The sequence below is a fragment of the Hypanus sabinus genome, chromosome 31 (assembly GCF_030144855.1).
Source record: "Hypanus sabinus isolate sHypSab1 chromosome 31, sHypSab1.hap1, whole genome shotgun sequence".
In the NCBI taxonomy this organism is placed as follows: Eukaryota; Metazoa; Chordata; class Chondrichthyes; order Myliobatiformes; family Dasyatidae; genus Hypanus; species Hypanus sabinus.
In genome coordinates, this window is record NC_082736.1 from 25,733,296 (window position 1) to 25,747,171 (window position 13,876).

The 13,876-nt window shown below is 52.9% G+C and overlaps 1 protein-coding gene across 2 annotated transcripts in view; it reads right to left on the minus strand.

The window, feature by feature from the left end:
• Nucleotides 1-1,196: 1,196 nt before the first annotated feature.
• The window catches only part of LOC132383989 (cystatin-2-like), a 164,565-nt gene continuing 151,885 nt past the window's right edge, over nt 1,197-13,876 (minus strand). Inside the window, exons 2-3 of one of the 2 annotated variants that reach the window (XM_059955237.1) lie at nt 1,461-1,571; nt 1,200-1,314 (exon numbers count right to left, since the gene is read on the minus strand). In XM_059955237.1, coding sequence (XP_059811220.1) covers nt 1,225-1,314; nt 1,461-1,571 — 201 coding nt within the window. In that variant the 3' untranslated portion in view covers nt 1,200-1,224. Of the gene's footprint in view, nt 1,572-13,876 lie in introns of both variants that reach the window. The other variant, XM_059955236.1, reaches the window with a different exon arrangement.

The following is a 13,876-nucleotide window of genomic DNA, read 5'->3' on the forward strand; positions in this document are numbered from 1 at the left end:
GGTTCCTGATCAGAACGTGAAACGGTACATTTTCCATGATGAATACACTTTATAAGGCCGTGAGATATAGAGGCAGAATTAGGCCATTTGGCCCGTAGAATCGCCTCCGCCATTTCATCATCATTTTCCCTCCCAGTCCCCAACCTCCTGCCTTCTCCCCGTGTCCCTTCGTGCCCTGAGCAGAGAATCTATCACTCTCTGTCTTAAACGTACACAAAGACTGGCCAGTGGGAACGAATTCCACAGATTCCCGACTCTCCGCCTAAAGCAATTACTCCTCTTCCCCCTAAAAGGACGGACTCTGGTTTTACACACTCCCGCCACCACTGACCGAGACCCCTCGCTCCGATCAAGACGCAGGGTCGCCGAGCTCACTGTGGACGTGGTGGTCAGTGCTGGGCCGCCCTCGTTCACCGAGTTACCCTGTTAACGTCCCAAACACAGGCAGACTCAGGATGCTAAAAACTTTACTGCGCAAGAATAGAAATATACATTTGCTGCTTAATTATACAATTATGGTAATAACTGGTCAGCCGGCGAGCTGAAACCCACATACTCCCGAACATAGAACGTACTGCGTCCGGTTATTTGGCCCCTCGATGTTTATGACGGGCGATTTTTCAAGGGTTCCAACTCAAACTTGGTGTGTGTGTGTGGGAGAGAGAGAGAGGGGGAGAGGGAGAGGGAGAGAGGGAGAGGGAGAGGGAGGGGGAGGGGGAGGGAGAGGTGGAGGGGAGAGAGAGAGATGGGAGAGGGAGAGGGAGAGAGGGAGAGGGAGGGAGAGGTGGAGGGGAGAGAGAGAGTGGGAGAGGGAGAGGGAGGGAGAGGGGGAGGGGAGAGAGAGGTGGAGGGGAGAGAGAGTGAGGGGGGAGGGGGAGGGTATAGAGAGAGGGGGAGGGGAGAGAGAGAGGTGGGGAAAGAGAGAGGGGGAGGGGAGAGAGAAGGGGGAGAGGGGAAGGGAAGGGGAGAGAGAGACCGGGGGGGGGGGGGGGAGAGAGGGGGAGGGGAGAGAGACAGTGCCCAGGGGAATGTATATAAGTGAGCGAGTGTATACACACGCGCGTTTGTCTGTGTGCGTTGTAGAGATTACATTCCGTAGACGCCCCGGGGTGGGGGGGGGGGGTAAAATGCTGTGTTCGTATCCATTGGCCCTGGTGATCAGAATTATTGCTTTAGCAGAGCTGTGCACGCCACGCTGTGCGCCGCAGGGGTCCCACAGTCCGGTCACTTGGCCGTCCTGGAGCAACGCCTTCCGGACACCCGCATCGGCCCGACCCACGGGCGGTTCCAGACTTTAAATCTACAGATCACCGTCTGCGGGGAGAAAACAAGAGGCCAGTATTGAAAGAGTTGCCCGTCGGCATCCCGGCAGATTCATGAATCCCCACCATGTTCCAGTGCCGATGGGGACAGGACCCACACCCCACTCTTCCGGGACCACCAGTGCACAGATCGCTCACCTTGGCGTATCGAGGATTCTTGTGGAAGGGACAGTTCCGGGAGGCAGATCTCTTCCTGCAGACGGTGGTTCTCAGCTCCAGGGTGAGATGGTACATCATCCCCTCGACCACCTGCAAGAGCAGCCTACAGTCAGAAACGCCTCAGAACATCTCCACCGGGTGTCTGTGTGTATCGGGTCAGGAGTGGTCACCCATCTCCACACTCACCACCTTGGCCCCGCCGTTCATCAGAAACGGGAGCAGGAGTCGGCCATTCGGCCCGTCGAGCCTGTTCCGCCATTCAATAAGATCATGGCTGATCTGGCCATGGACTCATCTCCACCGACCTGCCTTTTCCCCATAACCCTTAATTCCCCTACTCTGCAAAAATCTATCCAATCTTGTCTTAAATATATTTACTGAGGCAGCCTCCACTGCTTCACTGGGCAAAGAATTCCACAGATTCCCCACTCTCTGGGAAAAGCAGTTCCTCCTCATCTCCATCCTAAATCTTGAGGCTATGTCCCCTAGTTCTAGTCTCACCTCCCAGTGGAAAGAACTTCTGCCTCTATCTCTTTCATAATTTTATGTTTCTATAGGATTTCCTCTCATTTTTCTGAATTCCAGTGAGTACAGTCCCAGGTGACTCAATCTTTCCTCATAGTCTAACCCCCTCGTCTCTGGAATCAACATGGTGAACCTTTCAAGTCAGGAGACCAGAACTGCACACGGTACTCCAGGTGCGGCCCCACCAGTACCCTGTACTGTTGCAGCATAATCCCCCTGCTCTTCAATTCAATCCCTCTAGCAATGAAGGCCCACATCCCATTTCCCATCTTGATAACCTGCTGCAGCTAAAAAACCAACCTTTTGTGATTCATGTACAAACATTCCCAACTCCCTCTGCACAGAAGCATGCTGCAATTTTTTTTTTTTACCATTTAAATAATAATCTGCTCTTCTATTTTTCCTTCCAAATTGGATGACCTTGCATTTACCAACATTGTACTGTATCTCCCAGACCTTTACCCACTCACCTAACCTATCGATATCTCTCTGCAGACTCTCCATATCTTCTGCACAATTTGCTTTTCCATCCAGTTTAGTATCATCACCCATGTATGCCAACTCTCTGCTTTCTATTAGTTCACCAGCCCTCTTTCTATACTAATACATTGCCACGACTCTGTGCATCCTTATCTTTATCTTATGGATAAGTCTTTCATGTGGCACCTTATCGAGCACCTTCTGTGGAAATATCGTCCATCTGATCCCCTCTATCCACTGCGCTCGTTATATCTTTTATAACCCCCCCCCCCCACAGTGGAGCTCAGCTCCATCTCCTTCAATGTCTTATTCACCCCAACAATCTTCCTACTGTTCCCTAGCTCTTCTCTCACTCCTCCCCACAGCAGTCACCTTTCCTTCCCATCTTTCTGCCCCCTTCCTCCCCAAACTCACCTCCATCTCTGTCCCTTCCCTTCTTCCCTACACCCCAACCCCACCCCCCAATCCTCACCTACCCCGATCCACTCCTACCCGTCACTACACCTCAACCAAACCCAATCTGCAACCATCCCTCCTCCACAATCTCTACCTCCATCCCACCCCTCTGCCCTCTCCTACCCCGATCTCTCTCCCCATCCCCTCACACTCACCAGTCCCCACCTCACCAGCCTCATTCCACTACCCCACCTCCTCTACTCACTCTCTCCCCACCCCTTAACTCCACTACACACACCCTCCCCACTCCTCACCCATCAGCCCAACCCCACCTCCTTCCCCATCTCCCTCTCACCTTCCTCCAATCTCCCTTCATCGGCCACCCCAACACTCCTCCCCTGTCTTCCACTCCTTCCACCTCCCACCCCACCTCACTTCCCTCCCCCCACCCTCTCCCACATCCGCTCCTCCCCCGTTCTCACCCACTCCCCCTCCCCCTCCTCACCTACCCCGCCTCCCTCCGCTCCCCCCCTCCGCAAACATGAGGAATTTTGGAAATACTAAGCAATACACATATGCAAATCTCCAAAGGAACTGAGCAGGTCAGACAGGATCTGTGGAAAGGAATAAACAACCGTCGTTTCAGGCTGAGTCACTTCTTCAGGGCTGGAAAGGAAGGGGAAGGGGCCAAATGATGGGGAATGAGGGTAAGATAAAAGGTGACAGTTGAAGCCAGGTGGGGGCAGATGACAGAATGCATCTTTTCCCTCCGGAGACGGAACCGCAGTGTGTTCTGGATATCGTAGCCGCTGTTGGTGCGCCTGACGGGGGCCGGTGGTCGGTGACTGAGTGCGGCCGATGGTAAGTTCAGATGGGGAAGTTAAGTGATAGGATGGGTTGGAGTTTGGCAAGAAATGAGTCGAGGGTAACGGGCTGGGATGAGGAGGCGAAGGGCATTAGGGCCGGGGTTGGAGATATTGTCGACTTTAAGGTCATGAACACTTTCATTTCAAACTGATGCGGAAACCATCACAACCCTGCAAAGGGTGCAGGGGAGATTTACAAGGATGTTGCCTGGATTGGGGAGCATGCCTTATGAGAATAGGTTGAGTGAACTCGGCCTTTTCTCCTTGGAGCGACGGAGGATGAGAGGTGACCTCATATAAGGGGTGTATAAGATGATGAGAGGCATTGATCGTGTGGATAGTCAGAGGCTTTTTCCCCAGGGCTGAACTGCTAGCATGAGAGGATTGGAAAGTTTTAAGATGCTTGGAAAAAAATACAGAGGAGATGTTTTTTAATTCAGAGAGTGGTGAGTGCGTGGAATGGGCTGCCGGCGACGGTGGTGGAGGCGGATACGATAGGGTCTTCTAAGAGACTGCTGGATAGGTACGTGGGGTTTAGAAAAATAGAGGTAACGCTAGGTGATTTCCGAGGTAAGGCCATATTCGGCACAGCTTTGTGGGCCGAAAGGCCTGCATTGAGCTGTAGGTTTGCTATGTTTCTAACTGTGACAAAAATCTCCTCCCGGTTAGATTGACAGACTTCACATCTGGAATATTGCGTCCAGTTCTGGTCGCCCCGCTATAGGAAGGGTATTGAGATTTTAGAGAGGGCACAGAAGAGGTGGTCAGGAGGACATGGGCTGTACTGACGGGCTGAATTACCTCGGGTTGTTTTCTGTGGAGTGTTGGAGGCTGAAGGGAGATCCGATGGAGGTTTCTAAGATGATGAGAGTCATTAGATAGAACGGGCAGGGAGTATCTGATTCCCAGGGCTGAAATGGCTAATACCAGAAGGCATGCATTGAAGCTGAGAGCGGGGTAGGTTCAAGGAGGAAGTGAGGGGTTAGTGTTTTACTCAGAGACTGAGAATGCCTGCTATGGTGGCAGAGGCGCTTGTCGGTAACCATAGGGACGGGTAGTGCCAAAGACGGTGGGACCTGTGACCGCGGCGTGCCGCAGCTACCTGTTGGAATGGAGGAAGCTGTTTAGGCAATTTAATCTGGGCTGCCTAGGTGGCAGGATACTTTGGCAGCTGAGCCAGGGGCAGTTAAGTCGCGTAGGGGACCCCTGGCGAGCTTTTTAATTACAACAGGTTTGAGAGTCCTGAACATATTAGATATGGCAAAGTTTTTTTCCCAGGGTATGGGAGTCTAGGACAAGAGGGCATGACTTCATGATTTAAGGACGTCCATTTTGAACAGATACGCGGTAAAATTACTTTAGTCAAAGGGTGGTAAATCTGTGGAATTTGTTGCCACGAGCAGTGGAGGAGGCCAAGTCATTGGGTGTATTTAAGACAGAGATGGATAGATCCTTGATTAGCCAGGGCATCATAGAGTATGGGGAGAAGGCAGGGGAGTGGGGATGACTGGAAGAATTGAATGGCAGAGCAGACTCGATGGGCTGAATGGCCTACTTCTGCTTCTATATCTTATGATAACCGCGAGTCGCCACCAGCACAAAAGCAGCGGCAGTAAGGTGGGTGAGGATCGGCAAGAGCTGCAGAGGAAGGAATCTGATAGGAGAGGGGAGAGGACGATAGGAGAAGGGGGAGGAGGAGGGGCACCAGGTGATAGGAAAGTGAGAAGAGGTAAGAGCCCAGAGCGGGGAACAGAAAAACAGGGAAAGGGAAGGGAATGCTTTTTATTAACAGGAAGGAGAAATAAGTAACTGTGCCATCATCTTGGAGGCTACCCACAAGGAATATAAGGTGCTGCTCCTCCACTGAGGGCGACCCCATTGTAGCTACAAGAGGAGGCTACGAACGGACATGTTGGAACAGGAATGGGAATTAAAGTATTTGGCCATTGGGAAGTTCGGATGGAGCGCAGGTGTTTGACGAACTGGTGCCCCACTTTGCTGCGGGTCTCACCAACGTAGAGGAGGGTGCATTGGGAGCACAGGATACAATAGACCCCCACCCCCCCGTGCCTCAAGCAGATGAGTAGGTGAAGCGTTGCCTCACTTGAAAGGCCTGTTTGGGGCCCTGAATGGGTCCTGCAGTACCCATTTGCCCCGTATCCCTATCCAGGATGGTATTTGATTCCCCCATAGTGCTCAAGGTGGTATTTGATATTCCAACTGCCCCGCATTCCTGTCCAGGATGGTTTTGATTCCCTCCGGTTCTCAACTAGCCCGTATCGCTGTCGAGCGGGGCAATTCATTCTCTATGGTGCCCAGCTACCCCGTATCCCAGACTAGGATGGTATTTGATTCATGTGGCGCCCAGTTACCCTGTATTGAATACCCAGTAATGCCCATTTTCCCCCATCCCAGTTCTTGATGGTATTTGACTCCCTGTGGTGCCCACCTGCACCTTATCCCTGTCCTGGATCGTATTTAATTCCCTGTTGTAGCCGAGAATCCCTTATCCCCGTTCTGAATCGTTTCTGATTCTCTGTGGCGACCTACAGCCCTGGATCATATTTGATTCCCTGCGGTGGCCCAGCTGCCACATGCCAGCCGAGATGGTATTTGATTCCCAATGGTACCCAAGGGCCACATCAGCTTGGTTGATATTTGATTCCCCAAGGTGCCCAGCTGTCCCGTATTCAAGCCCTGGATGTTATTTGATATCCCAACTACCCCATATCCAGGCGCAAGATGGGATTTGATCACCTGAGGTGCCCAACTGCGCAGTATCTGACCCCAGGATGGTATTTGATTTCCTGTAGGGCCCATTTGCCCCGCATCCCAGTACCTGATGGCATTTTATTCTCTGAGGTGCCCAACTGCCCCGTATCCTGTTTCAGTTTGATATCTCAGTGGAGCTAGCAACCACGGGAATCAGATTCCATTCCTTTAGGTCCCATTTGCCCCCTATCGCTGTCCAGGATGGTATTTGATTCCCTGAGGTGCCCAACCGCACAGTATCTGAAACCAGGAGGGTATTTGGTTTCCTGCAGGGCCCACTTGCCCCCTCATCCCAGTCCTTGATGGCATTTGATTCCCCATAGTGCTCAGCTGCCTAATCCCCCAGCCAAGGTGGTACCTCACCCCCCCCCCCCCGTGCGCAACTGCCCTTCCCAGTGCAAATGTAATTGACACCCCTTGGTGCCCCAGCTATCCCCGTCCTTGTTGTATTTCATTCCCCGAGGACCCCAATTGCACAGTATCTGACCCCAGGATGGTATTTGATTTCCTGTAGGGCCCATTTGCCCCTTATCCCAGTCCAGGATGTTGTTTTATTTCCTGAGATGCCTAACTACCCCGTATCCCAGTTCAAGATGGAATCTGAATCCTGTGGTTACCAACTCCACTGTATCCACGTCCAGGACGGTATTTGATTGCCTGCGGTGCCCAACTGCACAGTATCCTAAACCAGGATAGTATTAGATTTCCTGTACGGCCCTTTTGTCCTGCATCCCAGTGCAGGATTGTAATTGATACCCCATGGTGCCCAACTGCCCCATATGCCCATCCTCGATGCAATTTGGTTCTAAGGTGCCCAACTGCACAGTATCCGAACCCGGGATGGAATTATAGATACCCTGTGGTGGACAACTGCCTCGTATCGCAGTCCCAGCTAGTTTTAATTCCGTATGGTTGTCAACTACTCTGGCGTACTGTCAAGCAGGGTATTTGATCCCCTCAGATACCCAACTGACCGGTATCTCAATCCATGATCTTACTCGATACTCCGTGGTGCCCAACTAACCCTTACCCCGGTGCAGGATGGCATTTGATACCCCATGGTGCCCAGCTACCTCATATCCCAGCCCATAATGACTTTTGATTCCTTGTGGTGCCCAACTGCACATATCTGAATCCAGGGAGGAATTTGATTTCCTGTAGGGTCCATTTGCCCATCATCCCGGTCCTTGATGGTATTTTATTCCCTGAGGTGCTCAACTAACCCGCATCCTAGCCCAGAAAGGATTTGATTCCCTGTGAATCCTAACGGCTCCATATTGTGGTTGAGAGAGATATTCTTACACCGTGTTGGAAGCTGCCCTGTACCCGAATCAATTCAACTGTCCTGTATCCTGGTCGAGCAGAGTATTTAATTCCTTGTTATGCCTAACTGTCCATTAACCCAGTCCACGATGGGATAATTTATCCATTTATCTCTGTCCAGGATGCCTTTTGATTACCATTGGTGCCCAGCTTCCCCGTACCCCTAAACTGGATCGTAGTTGATTCTATGTGGTGCTCAGCTGCCTCCTACCCTCTGAGATGCAATTGATACCCAATGCTAACTAACTGCCCTGTATCCCAGTCCTTGGTGGTACTTCAGTCCCCATGGTCCCAACAACCCCGTGTCCCAGTCCAGGATGTGTTATACCCCGTGAAGCCCAACTCCCCTGTATCCCAGTCCAGGATGTGTTATACCCCGTGAAGCCCAACTCCCCTGTATCCCAGTCCAGGATGTGTTATACCCAGTGGAGCCCAGCTCCCCCGAATCCTAGTCCAAGATGTGTTATACCCCGTGAAGCCCAACTCCCCTGTATCCCAGTCCAGGATGTGTTATACCCCGTGAAGCCCAACTCCCCTGTATCCCAGTCCAGGATGTGTTATACCCAGTAGAGCCCAACTCCCCTGTATCCCAGTCCTTGGTGGTACTTTAGTCCCCACGGTCCCAACTCCCCCGTATCCCAGTCCAGGATGTGTTATACCCAGTAGAGCCCAACTCCCCTGTATCCCAGTCCTTGGTGGTACTTTAGTCCCCATGGTCCCAACAACCCCGTGTCCCAGTCCAGGATGTGTTATACCCAGTGGAGCCCAGCTCCCCCGTATCCCAGTCCAGGATGTGTTATACCCAGTGGAACCCAGCTCCCCCGTATCCCAGTCCAGGATGTGTTATACACAGTGGAGCCCAGCTCCCCCGTATCCCAGTCCGGGATGTGTTATGCCCAGTGGAGCCCAGCTCCCCCGTATCCCAATCCTTGGTGGTACTTTAGTCCCCATGGTCCCAACAACCCCGTGTCCCAGTCCAGGATGTGTTATACCCCGTGAAGCCCAACTCCCCTGTATCCCAGTCCAGGATGTGTTATACCCAGTAGAGCCCAACTCCCCCGTATCCCAGTCCTTGGTGGTACTTTAGTCCCCATGGTCCCAACAACCCCGTGTCCCGGTCCAGGATGTGTTGTACCCAGTGGATCCCAGCTCCCCCGTATCCCAGTCCAAGATGTGTTATACCCAGTGGCGCCCAACTCCCCCGTCTCCCAGTCCAGGATGTCTTATACCCAGTGGAAACCAACTCCACCGTATCCCAGTCCAGGATGTGTTATACCCAGTGGAGCCCAACTCCCCCGTATCCCAGTCCAGGATATGTTTTACCCAGTGGAGCCCAACTGCCCCGTATCACAGTCCAGGATTTGTAAAACACAGCGGAACCCAAATCCCCCATATCACAGTCCAGGATGCGTTATACCCCATGAATCCCAACTCCCCCGGATCCCAGTCCAGGATGAGTTATACCCAGTGGAGCCCAGCTCTCCCGTATCCCAGTCCAGGTAGTGTTATACCCAGTGGAGCCCAACTCCTCCGGATCCCCGTCCAGGATGTATTATACCCAATGAAGCCATCTCCCCCGTAAACCAGTCAAAGATATATTTTATACCCAGTGGAGCCCAACTCCCCCATATCCCAGTCCAGGATGTGTTATCCCCAGTGGAACACAGCTCCACGGATCCCAGTGGAGATTGTTGTCTCTACTCAGTGAAGCCGAGCTCCCCCTATCTCAGTGCAGGATCTGTTATACCCAATGAAGTCCATCTCCCCCCTTTCCCAGTCCAGGATGTGTTATGTTCCTTGGAGCCCAACTCCCCCGTATCCCAGTCCAGGATGTGTTATACCCAGTGGAGCCAAACTCCCCCGTATCCCAGTCCAGGATGTGTTATAGCCAGTAGAGCCCAACTCCCCCGTATCCCAGTCCAGGATGTGTTATACCCCGTGAAGCCCAACTCCCCTGTATCCCAGTCCAGGATTTGTAATACCCAGTGAAGCCCAACTCGCCAGTATCCCAGTCCAGGATGTGTTATACCCAGTAGAGCCCAACTCCCCCGTATCCCAGTCCAGGGTGTGTTATACCCCGTGAAGCCCAACTCCCCTGTATCCCAGTCCAGGATGAGTTATACCCAGTGGAGCCCAACTGCCCCGGTATCCGCGTCCAGGATGTGTTGTACCCAGTGAAGCCCAAATCCACCGTATCCCAGTCCAGGATGAGTTATACCCAGTGGAGCCCAACTGCCCCCGTATCCCAGTCCAGGATGTGTTATAGCCAGAGAAGCCCAAATCCACCGTATCCCAGTCCAGGATGTGTTATACCCAGTGAAGCCCAACTCCCCCGTATCCCAGTCCAGGATTTGTAAAACACAGTGGAACTCAAATCCCCCATATCACAGTCCAGGATGTGTTATACCCCATTAAGCCCAACCCCCCGGATCCCAGTCCAGGATGTGTTATACCCAGTGGAGCCCAGCTCCCCAGTATCCCAGTCCAGGATGTGTTATACACAGTTGACCCCAGCTCCCCCGTATCCCAGCCCAGGATGTGTTATAGCTAGTGGAGCCCAGCTCCCCCGTATTCCAGTCCAGGATGTGTAATACCCAGTGAAGCCCAACTCCCCCGTATCCCAGTCCAGGATGTGTTATACCCAGTAGAGCCCAACTCCCCCGTATGCCAGTCCAGGGTGTGTTATACCCCGTGAAGCCCAACTCCCCTGTATCCCAGTCCAGGATGTGTTATACCCAGTGAAGCCCAACTCGCCCGTATCCCAGTCCAGGATGAGTTATACCCAGTGGAGCCCAAATCCACCGTATCCCAGTCCAGGATGTGTTATACCCAGTGAAACCCAACTCCCCCGTATAGCAGTCCAGGATGAGTTATAACCAGTGGAGCACAACTGCCCCCGTATCCCCGTCCAGGATGTGTTATACCCCATGAAGCCCAACTCCCACGTATCCCAGTCCAGGATGTGTTATACCCAGTGGAGCCCAACTGCCCCTGCCTCAGTCCAGGATTTGTAAAACACAGTGGAACCCAAATCCCCCATATCACAGTCCAGGATGTGTTATTCCCCATGAAGCCCAACTCCCCCGGATCCCAGTCCAGGATGTTTTATACCCAGTGAAGACCAAATCCCCCGTATCCCGTTCCGGGATGTATTATACCCAATGAAGCCCAACTCCCCCGTATCCCGTTCCGGGATGTATTATACCCAATGAAGCCCAACTCCCCCGTATCCCAGTCCAGGATGTGTTAGACCTAGTGAACCCCAACTGCCCCGTATCCCAGTCCAGGATGTGATATACCCAATGAAGACCAAATCCCCCGTATCCCGTTCCGGGATGTATTATACCAAATGAAGTCTAAATCCCCCGTATCCAGTTCCGGGATGTATTATACCCAATGAAGCCCAACTCCCCCGTATCCCAGTCCAGGATGTGTTATACCCAGTGAAGCCCAACTCCCCCGTATCACAGTCCAGGATTTGTCATTATCAGTGGAGCCTAACTCCCCCGTATCCCAGTCCAGGATTTGTCATTATCAGTGGAGCCCAACTCCCCCGTATCCCAGTCCAGGATGTGTTATACCCAGTGAAGCCCAACTCCCCCGTATCCCAGTCCAGGATGTGTTATACCCAGTGAAGCCCAACTCCCCCGTATCACAGTCCAGGATTTGTCATTATCAGTGGAGCCTAACTCCCCCGTATCCCAGTCCAGGATTTGTCATTATCAGTGGAGCCTTATTCCCCCGTATCCCAGTCCAGGATTTGTTATACCCAGTGGAGCCCAGCTCGCCTGTATCTCCGTCCAGCAGATATTAATACGCGGTGGAGCCCAACTGCCCCGTATCTCAGTCCAGGATTTGTAAAACACAGTGGAACTCAAATCCCCCATATCACAGTCCAGGATGTGTTATACCCAATTAAGCCCAACCCCCCGGATCCCAGTCCAGGATGTGTTATACACAGTTGACCCCAGCTCCCCCGTATCCCAGCCCAGGATGTGTTATAGCTAGTGGAGCCCAGCTCCCCCGTATTCCAGTCCAGGATGTGTAATACCCAGTGAAGCCCAACTCCCCCGTATCCCAGTCCAGGATGTGTGATACCCAGTAGAGCCCAACTCCCCCGTATCCCAGTCCAGGGTGTGTTATACCCCGTGAAGCCCAACTCCCCTGCATCCCAGTCCAGGATGAGTTATACCCAGTGGAGCCCAACTGCCCCGGTATCCGCGTCCAGGATGTGTTGTACCCAGTGAAGCCCAAATCCACCGTATCCCAGTCCAGGATGAGTTATACCCAGTGGAGCCCAACTGCCCCCGTATCCCAGTCCAGGATGTGTTATAGCCAGAGAAGCCCAAATCCACCGTATCCCAGTCCAGGATGTGTTATACCCAGTGAAGCCCAACTCCCCCATATCCCAGTCCAGGATGTGTTATACCCAGTGAAGCCCAACTCCCCCGTATCCCAGTCCAGGATGAGTTATACCCAGTGGAGCCCAACTCCACCGTATCCCAGTCCAGGATGTGTTATACCCAGTGAAGCCCGACTGCCCCCGTATCCCAGTCCAGGAGGAGTTATACCCAGTGAAGCCCAAATCCACCGTATCCCAGTCCAGGATGAGTTATACCCAATGAAGCCAAACTCCCCCGTATCCCAGTCCAGATGTGTTATACCCAGTGAAGCCCGAATGCCCCCTATCTCAGTCCAGGATGTTTTATACCCAGTGGAGCCCTGTTCCCCCGTAACACAGTCCAGGATGTGTTATACCCAGTAGAGCCCAACTCCCACGTATCCCAGTCCAGGATGTTTTATACCCAGTGGAGCCCAACTGCCCCTGCCTCAGTCCAGGATTTGTAAAACACAGTGGAACCCAAATCCCCCATATCACAGTCCAGGATGTGTTATACCCCATGAAGCCCAACTCCCCCGGATCCCAGTCCAGGGTGTTTTATACCCAGTGAAGACCAAATCCCCCGTATCCCGTTCCGGGATGTATTATACCCAATGAAGACCAAATCCCCCGTATCCAGTTCCGGGATGTATTATACCCAGTGGAGCCCAGCTCCCCAGTATCCCAGTCCAGGATGTGTTATACACAGTTGACCCCAGCTCCCCCGTGTTCCAGTCCAGGATGTGTAATACCCAGTGAAGTCCAACTCCCCCGTATCCCAGTCCAGGATGTGTTATACCCAGTAGAGCCCAACTCCCCCGTATCCCAGTCCAGGGTGTGTTATACCCCGTGAAGCCCAACTCCCCTGTATCCCAGTCCAGTATGTGTTATACCCTGTGAAGCCCAACTCCCCCGTATCCCAGTCCAGGATTTGTTATACCCAGTGGCGCCCAGCTCGCCTGTATCTCCGTCCAGCAGATATTAATACGCGGTGGAGCCCAACTGCCCCGTATCTCAGTCCAGGATTTGTAAAACACAGTGGAACTCAAATCCCCCATATCACAGTCCAGGATGTGTTATACCCCATTAAGCCCAACCCCCCGGATCCCAGTCCAGGATTTGTTATACCCAGTGGAGCCCAGCTCCCCAGTATCCCAGTCCAGGATGTGTTATAGCTAGTGGAGCCCAGCTCCCCCGTATTCCAGTCCAGGATGTGTAATACCCAGTGAAGCCCAACTCCCCCGTATCCCAGTCCAGGATGTGTTATACCCAGTAGAGCCCAACTCCCCCGTATCCCAGTGCAGGGTGTGTTATACCCCGTGAAGCCCAACTCCCCTGTATCCCAGTCCAGGATGTGTTATACCCAGTGAAGCCCAACTCGCCCGTATCCCAGTCCAGGATGAGTTATACCCAGTGGAGCCCAAATCCACCGTATCCCAGTCCAGGATGTGTTATACCCAGTGAAACCCAACTCCCCCGTATCGCAGTCCAGGATGAGTTATACCCAGTGGAGCCCAACTGCCCCCGTATCCCCGTCCAGGATGTGTTGTACCCAGTGAAGCCCAACTCCCATGTATCCCAGTCCAGGATGTGTTATACCCAGTGGAGCCCAACTGCCCCTGCCTCAGTCCAGGATTTGTAAAACACAGTGG